The sequence below is a fragment of the Rhea pennata genome, chromosome 5 (assembly GCF_028389875.1).
Source record: "Rhea pennata isolate bPtePen1 chromosome 5, bPtePen1.pri, whole genome shotgun sequence".
Taxonomy (NCBI): Eukaryota; Metazoa; Chordata; class Aves; order Rheiformes; family Rheidae; genus Rhea; species Rhea pennata.
Window position 1 is genome coordinate 59,074,200 of NC_084667.1, and position 14,951 is coordinate 59,089,150.

At 42.7% G+C, this 14,951-nt stretch overlaps 1 protein-coding gene across 9 annotated transcripts in view; it reads left to right on the forward strand.

Annotated features, from left to right (window-relative positions):
• The first annotated feature begins 4,416 nt into the window (after window positions 1–4,416).
• The window catches only part of MARK3 (microtubule affinity regulating kinase 3), a 60,025-nt gene continuing 49,490 nt past the window's right edge, over window positions 4,417–14,951 (forward strand). For 3 of the 9 annotated variants that reach the window (XM_062576919.1, XM_062576921.1, XM_062576922.1), the window contains exons 1-2: window positions 4,426–4,748; window positions 12,681–12,719. In XM_062576919.1, coding sequence (XP_062432903.1) covers window positions 4,698–4,748; window positions 12,681–12,719 — 90 coding nt within the window. In that variant the 5' untranslated portion in view covers window positions 4,426–4,697. Of the gene's footprint in view, window positions 4,749–12,680; window positions 12,720–14,951 lie in introns of all 9 variants that reach the window. The other 6 variants (XM_062576916.1, XM_062576917.1, XM_062576918.1 and 3 more) reach the window with 5 other exon arrangements.

Here is a 14,951-nt window from a genome sequence, read left to right on the forward strand (position 1 = left end):
TATGCCCCATTTGAATCAAATTCCCATGGAAACAGTGCACTTTTGCACATGAGGGTGAACCCACCATGAAAGCTGACATCCCACGTGCCACGCCATGTGGTCTGCAGGCACAGCATACTGTGCCTCTCGGCCTTACGGGTAAGGAGTTAAACGAGGCATGTTTGCTCCTATTACTTTCTCCATATTTGTAGCCAGGTGACTAACTCTCCCTGACCTGAGGAAGGCAAAACAACCTCGGCTGCACAGCCATGGCCATTTTGCTGTCCCCAGGGACCGGGTCTTCCCCTGCACAGAAAGCAGAGTCCAGAAGCTGGGCATGCATAGAGCAAGGGAAGGAGCCACCACACAGAAGATCTTAGCCTGCCTTTGGGATCTTGTCACTGCTTGTGTGACAATACTGGATATGGAGCTGAAGAGGCAGATCTTTCTTCTTTCCACTGTTGTTTTCTCTGCTGACAAAAACCCATTTCACTCTGGCTTTGCAGTAGGTTACATTTGGGCCTGAATGCTTTTTCCAATTATAATTAAGTATAGACTATTGATTCGGGCTGCAGACAGTAATGAGTACTTCTCTATCAATTGTTTTGTCATGCACCATTTTCAAAATCACGTTTCTCCTTCCTATTATAAAATACTGTTAAGATTGTGTATCCTTTGAAAGATAAAATTTAAAAAACGAATACAAATAACAATTTTAATTTTAAACGCAACACTAAAGATAGAACAGTCCTGCAGATTTTCCACTGCATGGGATTATCTTAGGATTTCTAAGAAAAAAAGAACAAGGTGTCAGAGTATCCTGGCAGCAGAACACAACTCATGCAAAATATGACAAATATTTGTTATAACCCTGTGGCTTTTAAAAATGTGCTTTGTAAAGACCTGAAGAAACACTAAAGTCTTATTGGGGTTAACAATTATCAGTCTAAACTGATATTTTTGTATAAATCAAAATGATTTAATATTTGGGCAGACTCCCAGCTGGTGTATATTGTCATAGCTCCAGCAGACGATGAGGCAGCTGTAACAATTACATTAGCTGATCTTCTACTTGCCTCTACCAGCTGATGTCCCCAGCCTTTAAAGTGAGGTGAGGGGAACATAAATACCTCAGTCAGTGCTGTATTTGCAACCTTTTCGGCAGAATGGAGACTCCAAAAACCTCACTTTTGAATAAATTAAAAATTATTCCTCACGTTTCCCACACATTATACTCAATTCTATCATTTTTGCTCTGATCACAAACGCTGTTAAATTTATAGTCTACTATGTATGTTCACTGTACCGTTACAGGGAACAGCTGTGACATTTAATGTTCCCAAGGAAAAAAATTCTAAATTCTTCACAATAACAATGTTGTACAGTGTTGTACTGTTTTCTTTTGTTTTCAGCGTGCAGTAATGGCCAAGGAAGTGACATAAAAATGGCACCTTAACCAGCATATTGGCTTCCTGTGTGTCTTTGAGTCATATTTTCCAACTTCACTAACAAAAACAAGTTTTTACAACTGTTAGCATTATAGAGTCAATAAAGCTTAAAATGCAAGCTGCAGCCTATTCTAGATAACATACAAACATTGTCGTCTAAGTCCCACTTACAAAATCACGATCACTATCACTAGTGATAACACAAGAAGCAGAGAACACAATTTGACTGAGATCTCCGAGTTTTCAGAGCCTTTAGATAGGAAAAATCACTTTTTGATTTGTGAATTCAACTTTAGCAATTCCTGATTATATGGAGAGTATTTATAGTGAACAAAGCAATAGAAAACTCATGCAATCATTTTTTGACTGTGGTAGCATTTTTATAAAGAAAGTGAATTACACTTTGAAATTAACTCATCTGTTTAAACATGAGAAACAGCATATAGCAACAATGAGATATAAAAGAAAGTAGCTACTATGCAATTTTTCATTTATTCTGCAAGCTTCTGCTATATGGAAAAAACAACACTAATCAATGTTGCTGTTTATTGGCAATAGAGCAGCAAAATCAGCTGCTTTGTGTTCTCAAGCACTTTCTTCCAAATCACTTTGCCAGTCAGAAATACAATCCTGAGAGAAACAAAGATTCCTTTCCTACAACTCCCCTTTCCTCTTTGCCCCCCGTCCCTTTTTATTTGGCCTGTGCATGTTAAATGTGGGCTTTATGAAGCCGACAGCAGAAATCCTATTGCATCAACAGGTCTACGACTTCCACCTAACTGTCTATAGCTGCAAAGTTTAGATCTTCTCTGATGGATGTGTAGTATCAGTATACATAAATAACATAATGCTTAGCTTATTTAAATATCACTTAGTGTCTGTGCACAGATACAGATCTCAGTTCTGCTAGTACTAGGGACAGGTAAACTCATGCACACAACAGCACGACTGAACTCGGCGTGCTGCTCACACGCTGGGAACTACTGCCAGGCTCAAGCGCCTGCAGGTCGGTATCGCGATGTTAGCTACAGTCCCACAGGCGCAGGATGAGAGCACTAGCCAGGCTGACAACCAAAGTAAATCTCTTGAGTCTATTTTTATGCTTTTCGGACTCTATCATAAGTCAACGACCATTTTTTACAAGCACGTTGTAAAGAACATATTCTACTGGCAACTGAAACGAAAAGAGGCGAAGAAGCAGCAACAGCAGAGAGTCAGGAGATCCGGATACTTTCCTCGGCTTTCCGTCGGGCTTCATGACCGGCCTTGGCAGCCCAGATAGAGGCAGCTCCCACCCAGCCCTCAGCAAGCGGGTCCTGCCTGCACCGCCACCGAGGGACGGCGGCTCCACGATGGGAGACACGGACTCCAAGCACAAACATATCCACAAACACGGCTGCCTGCACGAGAGAGAAGTACTCCTCAAATCCCCGTGATCGATACAGGGCAAGGAGCTAGCTTTAACCGGGTAGCAAGGCAGGAAGATGTTATTGCTCTCTGCAGATCTACTGGCTTTTCTCCAGGTCAGGTGGCACGGGAGAATTTTGTAGTCCCCACGATGAAGTAACAGAGTTAAGTCAAGTATGTAAAGTAACAGTTCAAAGGCTGCTTCTCCTCGCCCGTGTCTCTAAAAGCAAGGAAAACTATTACCTACCCAATAGGATGGATTTCAAGGATAAGCTAGTAAATATTTGTAGGAGACAAAGTTTGCCAGATAAACTCTGCTTTAGGGAAAATGTTTATAAGAAAATGTTGTCATTATGGTGCCGGATCTCCAGAGACGCCAAGTTTCTACAAATCTCATCAAAACTCGCATTTGTTCTATGGAGGTTCACATTTTCTCAAAAACCAAACCAAACAAAAAAAAAAAAAAAAAAAAAACTGTCAGAAAAGATACTTGTTTCTGAACTACCTATATGTTGAATGTACACTTCCTTGCAGTCTTTGATTCACGGTTAGATCTGCTCACAGCCGCACGAAGGCCTTGTACTCTTAAAAACGAGCATGCAAAGCAACACATACGCGTGTGTATGTATATATATATATATATATATGCACGCATGCATACAAGGCATGAAGTCTGTGCTTCGCGAGCAGGGGCTCTTCACCCTCCTCCAGCACACGAACCAAGCACCAGGCCGGGATTAACACTCTGAGCGGCCACAGGGACGGTGCGAGGCTCAAATCTGCCAGCAGCAGCCTCGGGCCCGGGCCCGGGGCGCGCTGCCCTCCTTATCGCTGGCGAAGACGGCGAAGACCAAAAAAGAAAAAAAAAGAAAAAAAAAGAAAAAAAAAAAAAAGCGGGGGCGGGGGGAGAAACTTCGGCAGAAAGGGACTCCAGCCCCAATCTCGCTTGCTCGGCGCCGCTAGCCCGCAAGCAGGTTTATTCACTGGGAGTTTCGGCGCTGCTGCTGCTCCCTGCCACGGGGCGGCTCGGGACGCGCCGCGCGTCGCCTCAGCGGGGGGCGCCTCAGCGGGGGGCGCCTCAGCGCGCGCGCGCGCGCGGCCCCGCGGCTCCCGCGCGCCCCCGCGCCGCCCCGCGGCCCGGCACCGCCCCTAGCAACAGCCCCCCCCCGCCCTCCCCCCCGGCGCGGCGGCGGCGCGGGGGGCGGGCCCTTCCGGTTCATGTCGGAGCTGGGGCTCGGCGCGGAGGAAGCCGGGCGGCCATCTTGGCTCGTCCGGGAGTAGCAGCGGCGGCGGCAGCGGCGGGGGGCAGGCGGGCGCGGCGCGGCGCGGGCACCCAGCGTCCTCCGGCAGCGCGGCCCGGGGCACGCCGGCCTCCTGGGAGCGCGGGGCGGGAGAGCGGGCGGAGCAGGATGCGAGCGGAGGCCCGGTGAAGCGGCGCTGCAGGGGCGAGGAGAGGCTGAGCCCCCGCGGCCGCCCGCCCGCCCCGCGCTCCATGCGGAGCCCCGCCGCCCGCCCGCCCGCCCGCCGCCCGGCGCCGAGCCCGCCGCCCGCCCTGCTGCGGCCGTAGGATGAGCCCGGCGGGCGCCCGGGGCGAGACGCCGCTGCTGCTTTGCCGCGGGGGGATCTAGCCGGGGCGTGGGGCGCCGCAGGGGCAGGGCCGGGCCCGGGGCGGGGGGGACGCACGGAGGCGACGCCGCCCCCCGCCGCCCCCGTCCTTCATGGTGGCGCGCTGCGACCACCGTCGCGGAGCAGCAGCGCAGCCCGTGCTCGCGGAGGGGAGGGGGGGGCCGCGGCGGCGCCGCCGGGGGCTTTTGTGCGCGGGGGTCGCTGTGGCGGGCAGCGCTGCCGCCCGCCTGAAGGAAAATGTCCACTCGGACTCCGCTGCCCACGGTGAACGAGCGCGACACGGAAAATGTAAGTGCCGCGGCGGGGGAGGGCGAGGCGGGCGGGGGGCTGGGGGGGGGGGCGAGCCCTCCGGGGCTGTGCAGCCGCATCGCCGCCGCCGCCTTCCCGCGGGGTCCTCGGCCGGGGTCCGCCGGGGGCAGGCCGCCCCCCTTCCCCCCCCCGGCACCGCGGCGCGGGTGGGCTCGCTGACCTAGATAGGTAACCGGGCCCTTGCCGTGCCGAGCGCGCACGGCTCTAGCCGAGCCTGACGCTGTTCCGCCAGTCACCTGCTCGGGTGACAGCAGAAAGGCCCTCTTCCTGGAAAAAGCCGCCGCCTCTGCTGTGTTATTTCCTTCCGAGGAAGATGGGGTTTAAGAACATGAACGCCTCGTTTCAAACACGCTGTTTCATTCACAAGCTTAAGGCAGGCGCTCTGTTAGCAATCACACAGGTCGCATGCCGAAGGAGGGGGGAAAAAACCCCAGAGCGCTGCCGATGTGAGCAGATAGCCAAAAATGAAGCTCAGTAGGAGACTCCCTTTCTGCAGATAGGAGCGATTAAAACTCGATACCGCTGTATCCTGTCTAACCATTATTGCATTTATCCTTTGGGCGAAATGCAAGCAGCTGTGCAGAAGGGAGGTGTCACTCAGTATGGGCCTAAAATGAGTTGATCAGTAAACTTTGTATTTGGCTCCTTAAAAAGGCTACTTGATGTTCTTTATAAGTCAGATGCCAAGCTTGATACAAGAGGATTTTTTTTGAAGGGTGCTTATCTCTTGAATTGGCATGAAAAGTGGAAGCTTTGGTTAAAGATCAGGAAAAACTGCTGGATTGTTCAGTCCAAGAAAACTGATGGTAGCCCCATTGTTTAAAACAAGACTAGACAAAGCATTAGAAAACATGCTGCATGGAACAATTGCTGCATTACGAGGGATTTGGATTTTATTGACATAATAGGCACTTCTAACTTCTGTGATCTTTATTTGTTTTAGCACTTGATGCAACCTGCAGGCTAATGGCTATATTGAGCAAAAAGCCAACTAAGCATATTTGGTTGTAAAATCAAAATTAGCTTCCTACTTTGTGGAAGAAAATAATTAAAATATCTTGTGCCCCTTTCTTACGACATGGAGAGAGGTGAAGTTGTCACACACTCTACAAAGTACTTCTCAGAGTTTATTCAGATAATTATTTTAGTCTGTAAGTAAACCTGACTGAGGTTTTTCAAGCTTCACTTAGATGTATCAAGGCTGCCCAGTAAATCACTTTAGCAGCTGTTCAAGTCAGGTTCCTAACATAATTAATTCAAACTCTACTGTAGGTAACTTAATGATGGAAAGGCTGAGTATGTGCTTGAAGAAATGTTATTTCACAGGCTGTGTGTTCTAGCACTTGAGAGTTAGATTTTGCATGTCTTCCACTTAAGGCACCATGTTCTCACTTCAGAATGTTGGACTAACACGTCTCTTTAGTAATCTTTGTAATTTAACGTACAAGGATTGTCTTGCTTACAGATGAATTGCCTTAGGTTTTGATTAAGGCAGATCTTTTAACTACTGTAATTTGGGATGGTAACCACAGAAATACCTGTAGGTAATGATATTGGTGGTTACTCAGATTAATCCCTGCCTGTCAAATCCACTGAAACAATCTCACGATACAGTACTGCATTCCTCAGAGAGGCTCTCTCTGAGATTCTGACCATCAGCTATTAAGGCACCTAATGTATGCTGTTAAACACTGCGAAGATTAAATTTTAATTGATATTTAGTTTGTCCAAATTACTGCTAGAACTGTAAACACATACAAAATTACTCTTCAGTTATACTTTTTTGCTACAGAATATAGGATTTTTGCAACTTCAGCTAACTGTTCTTCCACCCTAAAACCTGATGTTTATTCACAGGTAAATTGAGCCCTTGATTCTCTTTCACTTCAGTGAGGTTTAATTAGTTAATATTCGTAGGATTCTTTGAAGTTCAGGTGGGAAGATGCTTTAGAAGTGCCAGGTATTCAGACAGCCTTTGGGCCATAGACCCCCTTAATGTCTCCTCTCTATTTGGAAGATTACCACTGCTGACAAAGGCTTGGCTGGTGTTGAATCTGGTGTAAGTGTGCTGATCATGGCTTATCCTGCCTATACTTGCATTTTTGAAAATGAAGTTAGCCTCCAGAATGATGGCAAACACAAATTATCATTGTCTATGCTTGCAGCTAACCACGTGCAGCAGTTGGCAATTCTTGTGGAATAGACGAGGCCTAATTGTCAGTACTTGCCTTTTTTTTTTTTTTTTTTTTTTTAAGGTAGGACATACCACTTCTTATTGAGACACTTCAATGTGTATAGTACTGAAGTGGAAATATAGTTACAGTGACTTTCCCCAAAACCTATTCACAGCTATCAAACCTTTAAAGTTCAGGATTAAAGAATCTGTGGCTATGGGTCACCAGGTTTTGAGAGGAAAGGCATCTCAGATGATCTGTGATCATAGGACCTTCACACTCGGACAGTTGGGAGCTGGCCATTTGTCTGCAAATTTACTTGTCACTGCAAAGGTAGAGCAGCATCTTGCTGGCAGTGCCTTTAACAGCAGTGGCTGTCTGCTGCTTAAGGGGCAAAGAGTGAAGGAGAGGATCAGATTTTTTTCTATTTTCTACAGAATTTTATGCCCCTTGTATGGGAGAAGAAGCAACAGAGGCAGAAGAGACCTCCTTCCCCCAAAACAGAGAGAAGGTAGACGCGGTAGAAGAACCTTTAGATGACAGAAGATCGAGTAAATCTGTTTTAATAGTAATGGAGAGGAAGAGAGCAACTCCTTGGAGGAGAAAAGAGTGTGGAAGCACAGTGGAAAAGGAAAATAGGTGATGGAAAACAAGCTATAAGGAGGCACAGAGGAATGTGCATATGACAGGATGGAGGACAGCCAGTGACAAAGAATCAGCAGCAGAAAACAGATTCTGGAGAGTAGGACAAATGTATTGAGAAAAAGATTTCCCAAAGAATGGCAAGGTGATAGAGAATTGTGGATAGAAACAAGGAATTACAGGTAGTATAGATTTTTAAGAGCATGAAATAGCAAAAGAAATAAACATTTTTGAGTGAACAGTTTAATGTGAACCTCTGTTTTCACTGCACAGCTGTGTTTCTGGAAAAAGAAAAAGACTAAGGTAACTGTTCTGACTGTGTTAGTATTGCAGACTAATCTGAATTCAACATACAAGTAATTTGAGGAAAAGCGAGACTAAAATATACTTTTATCTCCATGACTGTGGCTAATGTGAAAAATTTGCTATTGAAAAATGCCAACATGATGGTAATTGTGCTTGTTCAAACCTATACAAAAGAATTCCATGCAGCAAACTGTTTCATTTCTTTTTCTTTATTTAAAAATGGTTAGAAAGTAAGTTTAGGGTTAGACCCCCAATTTTATTTTTCCAGATACTGTGAGGATGTGTGTGGGAGCTCTTGGTTTATTACTGATTAGATCTGAAATGCATTAAAGCATTTGCAGACAATATGCAAGCTCATATTCTATATATTATTTATCGCACTTCTCCTATTACAAGTAGATCTATAATCAGAATGCTTTCTTCCATAGTGTGAAATCTTTTTTCTTTTTTTTTTTCTTAAACAGGCGAAGTGAGGGGAAGTGTGCTTGTGGCCATGAGTTCTGTTGGATTTTTTTCAGGGATGTTTAGGTTCTCTTACATTTTTTACCAATTATAAACATCTTGTTTTTAATTAGATTAGATGAAAGTGACAAAATAACTAGAAATAAAGTATATCTTAGGAATTCATCCAAGATGTATTTTATGTAAATTTTTGCAGAGCAGGAAAATTCTTTCCGTGCATTTCAGAGTGCCTGGGACACCCAATAGGTACAGTATTGTGTTGCTTGTACTCACAAAAAAAACAAAAAAAACAAAAAAAACCCACCCTATGTTGTATAGCATTGTGTCATTGTGTTTCAGTTCTGCTGAACAACCTATACTGTATCAGTTAGACATTTGGGTTTGCTGTCAGCTTGAACTGATGTAAGGCTGCTGCAGGAATCAGTCCTGCCTGGCCACCTCTTCCCACCTTATCATTTTTTTGTTAGCACTAATTATTGTGTAATTGTGTACAAGTCTGGTCAGCTCTATGATCTGACTAAAACTAATTCTTAAGATTTTTTTTTCCTCCATTCTGTGTAGCTGTTAATACTGATGAAAGGGAGAAGATGGGAGTGTCCAGTTCAGGGGGGAAAAGGCTAGAAACACTTCTCACTACTTTGTTGTAGCTTGATTAAAGCCAGTCATAATACAGCACTGTAAGGCTAGGATAACTTGTGCCACAACCAAAACTGGAGGTACATGACTGTGGTTACACACCTTTCTTGTGTTCTTGTGCTTCTGGTAACTATTTTCTTTCTCTTTACATTGTTTCAGTAACTCAGAAAAATTAAACTACAGTACCATAAGCCAGAAGTTGTTAAAATGTCAGATGTTTTTGTTTGTGTGTTTTCTTTTTGCCATTGAATGTGACTTAAATTGTGGCCTTAAAAGTAGCAATCCGCAAAAGGAAACACAACAACAGAAATTATTGAAATAAGACAAGTGGAAATACAGTTTTTAGTACACTGAACTTCCTTCCATAGATGACTTCCAAGGCTTTCTTACCAGTTCACTTAATACCCTTACCTGCAGGATTCTCTATCTTAATTCTAGCTGAAAGGTACTGTCATGTTGATGTAAGCAGATGATTCCTGTTGACTAAACATCTCAGGTGACTCAAGCATAAGGAATTTTAAGAGTGGAAGCATTTGTCTCTCTGGATCTCCATTTCATATGGTGTATAAGTAGCGTGTGTCTGGAACTTGTAGCGTGTGTCTGGAACTTCCTCTTCCTTTCAGTCAGATAATGCTGCCTTGTGCAAGTCAGTACGCTTACAGCTGGAGGTCACTTTTTTTAGGCTCATGGCGTATAAAGTTGGCCCTGCTTAGTTTGGAGAGCATCTGCCCCTAAAAATCTTAGAATATGTGTGGTGAATAGATGCTTACTGCTCTGAGTACACTTAAAAATAAACCAGAAAGGTACTGAGTATGCCTGTGGTAACACTCAAGTCAGTCTCCTGGATGAAACCCTTGGGTTAATAAGAATTCTTGGTCCATAAAAGAGCAGCTTGTTGAGCTATTTGAATGTGTGTGTGTGAATATGTGTGTGTGTACATATAAACAAAAATTAACTATCAAATCAGATTTGTTCCTGCAGGGTTAAAGCTAAACAAAGTTTTCTATCTGCAAGCTCAATGTGGTCTTTGAAAACCAACTGCAAGAGTTTTTTTGTTTAGCATGTAATTACTAACAATGATGATTCTGGAAACAACTTAGTTGGCAGTATTGTTGATGAAGAATAGAATATGGTTGGCTCTTCAGCTGTTATTCCCCAGGCTAATGTCAATAAATATCAATTTTAATCAGCAGTAAAGAAAATTTGGCTTGAAATATATGATAAATGTCAGATCTTGATATGCAAAGTAACAGAAGACCTTTTAAAAGGCTTTTCTGAACAGCACCAGACTTATCTTTTTGATTATGTAAGCAGAATTTCTTCACTGTTGTGTTGTTCAGTGCTAATCATGGAATTACAAATTGCATCTCTTTCATACGCTGCTGTATAGAATGCGAACTGAACTACATCAGAGGCATCAACACAGACATTAGCGCTTATATATTTGAAGGACTCTCGAGGCAGGGTCTGCGCTGCCCGTCACGGGGAGCAACCTTTTCTGTGTTGGAGGCTATTAGTGCTTAACCAGGGGAGCTTTTCCACCCCCCTCCACTGCGTAGCAGTGCCGAGCGAGCTTTGTCTCTTACTCTTTGCCCAGGCTGTCTGTGTGAGCGTGCAGGTGTTAAACACAACCCTTTTGTTAGTAATATTCCCCGTGCAGAGTGGAAATCTCTTGGATGTCAGTCGGTACTGTCAGCCTCCATCAGGTTGTGCAGTGTAGTGACTTGAATCCTGTTGTATTGGTTTTGATTTGAAGCAGGCTTGTCCTAACTGTTGCTATTTCTTATTATTATTGTTTTCCCTCTACCTGTTGAGGGCAGGGAGAATTGGGAATGTTTCAAGAGGTACAGCTTATGTGTATTGAAGATTGTATATTTATTCTTAAGGTTCTGTTTTTAAACTGGTTGTTTGACAAATATGACCTAATTAGACTAACCAATCGTTTTTTTGTAAAGTGTCGTACGAGTTAAACAACTGGGTTGAATAATAGGCCAACAATTCTTTACCTTTTGAGAATGGAAACATCCAAATTAGTCTTTTCTCTCCTTACCTGGCTATAATGGGTTTAGAGAAGACCAGTTTATTTCTTTTGTTTAATTCTAACCATCCTAGCTATTCCACTTGATTATAGCAACTGTAATGGTAGGACTGAACCAAACTTACGTCAGTAAATCTGTTTGCATGGATTGATAACTGATGCTATGTTGGAGAGTATTTTCTTTCATAAGGCAGCATTTAGAATTTCATGAGATGGAATGGCTGTTCATCCTTAAGATCAGTTATGTAGCAAGCTGGCTTAAAAGCTATTTTTAATTATCCGTGCCCAGACCAAAGAATTGGTTATTCAAATGTAAGCACAGTCGTACTGGGCCTAGTAAAATCTGTCTTGCTCAGTGTCCTGCTTCATGCACTGGCTAATAGTAGAAGGGAGATAAAAATGTGGACGAGCAAAGAAAATCCTCCCCTATAAAATAGGAAGAATATCTTTCTATTTTATAATAATTGCTGATTTAGAAACTCCTTGAGCCATATTTTGCATATGGACAATTGTAGTTAAATGTTTAGTGTGAAACTCTTTAGTGGTTACCAAAGATTTAAGTCTGTGTTTTGACTTTCCACTAGAATTCCTTCATAAGCAGCTGCAGGATACTCTACTGGCTTGATCTATGCTTTTTTATGGGCATGTCTGTGCAATAAGACACTACCTCTGAGAATATTTCTAGGGCTAAGCTTTTGTCTCTTATACTGAATAGTACTCAGCAGCCTGTACATTCTTAAAGATGTTAATGATAAATGTGAAGTAAAATACAGCACATTGTTAGGAAGAGCTGCAGTAAAGTTAGTCTTAAAATGTTTGGTTTTAAATATTCTGGTATTTTAAAAATCTGTGTCAAATTCCTGATATGTTTTTCTATAAATAGAGTCCTATGAAATAATGGGGGAGGGAAATTACTATGTATTTCTATTTTGAGTCTCTGAATTAGGGTAATGAAAAAAGTTACTTTTTTTTTCAAATGCTCGTTATGTCTTGGAATGTTCAGTTTACTAATGTTATAAGGTATAGACATGAAAACAGATTTTTCTTATTATAATTAAAAATGCTAAATCTAATGAAACTATCATGTAATTCTTACTGATCTTGACAGCTTTTCAAGAAGTTCTGTAATATCACTTTGTAATATTTCATCCAAGGATGTGGTGACAGCCAAGGTAATAGACATTTCTAGAGATATTTGTGAGGTGAAATTTTAATACTGTATGTGATTGATCAGAAGGTTATTTTCACTATTGCACAAAATAGATGCTTTAAAATAAAGTTAATACTATTTGTCCTCCCCATTCTAGAAAGAACACTTCCTACTTAATATACATAAACATGGATTTTTCTGCTCTTGGCCATTCTAATTTCCTAATATTTTTTAGCTTTTTTTGAATGTATTTCGGATTCTTTCTCTTTCAGGTTGTTTCAGCTGTTGGCACCTTCTTAAGTATTATAAGAACTTTGACGCTAGTCATCCTCTCTGTTCTGTGTGTTTCTAATGCTCTGAATGTTAAGATATCTCTAATCATACAAATATTGGATAATGCTAACATTTACCAAAGAGATATCAGTTGTCAACACCTTCATACTTCATTTGCTTTTTACTTTCTTTTCTTTCTCTTCATGCTAATCATTATCTGGCTATGAAAGGATGTCGGCTCATCATTGGGGGAAGGCTTTTGCGAAAAGGTGGGTTTTGCATTGTGCTCCAAATATAGTTGGTCTTAGGCTCAATCCCTCCCTTGCAGTAAGGATTCTCATAGTTGAAGGTGTTCTACTCCATTTCCAAAATTTTCTGGGTTGAGTAACATCAGTTTGATTTTTAGGGAGGTGGGAGGGCTGGGTTTTGGGGGGGGGGCAAGCTGAGTGAAGTTGTCTTATTGGCTCCATCTTCAGATGGATGGGAAGGCACTTCTACCATGTGCAGAAAAAGCTTCTAAAGCTAAGGCTTCGAAATGGAAGCTGATGCATGCCAAGGTCTGGAAGAAGGTGCTGTCTTGTCATGAGTGGAATTCAGGAGACCTTTTTTTTTTTAAAGAAGAGTGACTCTGGCTAATCTCAGGCCACATAAAATATGCAGTCTCTTTGCTTCACTTCTCTGTCTGAAGTATAATAGTCTTTCTTGGCCTGACCATGGAGTGAAGATAGGTATTTTGGGACTCATTCAGGCCTGTGGTGAATATCACAAAAGAGTTCTACCTTTATGGAGAATGCATGTCCATGAGATACAGCTTGCTTATCACAATGTTTGAAGAAGTACTACAAATAAACACCTGCTTGTTTTAGATGTTACATTTTTAAGGCAAAAAAAAAATTTCTTGTTGAAGGCTTTAGCCATATAAATGTGGACCTGGGAAAAGCCTGAACTGAATAAAATCTTTGAGAACAGAAAGGCAAAATCTGCTAATCTGGAGGCTTATTTAGGAAAAGACAAATGACTTGCATCTCCATGTAGGGAGTGGAGGATCCCATTAATGTTTCTCCTTTGTGAGACAGCAATTGTTAATTGATGGTTTTCTTGCATCAAAGTAGTTGCTGAGGAAGCTACCCTAGGAAGTAGCGAGGTTCAGCCAAGTCCTATATAAACCACTGCCTGACTGAAACTTTTCTGGACCATCTATATTTGTCCTTTTTGCATACAACATTTAGTTTATCTTCCCATCTACCCCCCATGGCTTATTGAAAATGATTTGGGTGGGAGAAACGCTTTATTTTACTTGCTTTTGAGTTTATGGCTTTTGGTACTGTATGCTCTCAAGCCCTTTTCTTCCTTCATTTTCATAAGCAAAGAAAATCCATGCTGAAATTGTGGAATGGTTCTCTAGGTTTTAGAAAGTTTGTGTTCTGCTCAACATAAGAATTATGTATTTGACAAAGGAAAGAGTTGCTGATAGATCCACATAGAAGTCCAAGTTGGATGTGCTTGTAAATGAGCTGATTTATACAGAGCTGAACGCAGTTATGAGCAAGTCGGTTGGAGATAACTGAAATACTTAGGGACACACTGCTCGATTTCAAATGCTGCAACTCCAAAAGGTCATTCTCTTTAAAAGAAGCAATCTGGGTTAAAGTGGAAATGAAAACCTTCCTGCAAGGAGTTTTTGTTAAACTTATCAACACTGAGTACTAATAAACTCACAGCTGTTAGAGGAACTAAGTGCAAAGATAGAAAGCATTAAAAAAATGATGAGACATAAGAAGTCATTCCTCAGTAGACCTAAGGACAGTGAAGCTCTCCAGAGATGTTAATTGGCATGTTTTACTACAAGGAATGGAACTTGCTAATACAGTAAAAGCTCCTTTTTTTGTATAGTATTGTTTATATAGAGTAGAAAATTAATAAGGTCAGTTCTGGAATAACGTATACGCATATTTTCTGATCTGGGAGCAAGTTGTACCTGACATCAAAAACTGAGCCACAGAAAGTTCCACCTGAAAATGAGGAGGAATTTCTTTACTGTGACAGAGCACTGGAACAGGTCGCCCAGAGAGGTTGTGGAGTCTCCTTCTCTGGAGATGCTCAAAACCTGCCTGGATGCAACCCTATCTAACATGCCCCAAGTGACCCTGCTTGAGCAGGGCGGTTGGACTAGATGATCTCCAGAGGTCCCTTCCAATCATACCCATTCTGGGACCATGTCTGAATTACCTCAGTAAAAGCTAATTCTGTCCTAATGCAGCTTATCAGTTCAAGCTCAAGGCAGCACAAATGTAGATACTCTTGTTTTCAGAACCAGCTGTGTGGTTGAGAAACCAACCTATTTGTGAGTCTGTATGCTGTAGAGCCTGAGCTAATAGTGCTCTGGGGGCAGGAAGGCTCTTGCTAAAGCCAGCTTGTGTGCCTGTACCGCATCTGTACCAGATGTGGAAGGGCTGTCTTCTAAATAGTTCTGCTATACTGTAGTTTCCAGGGTAGATTAT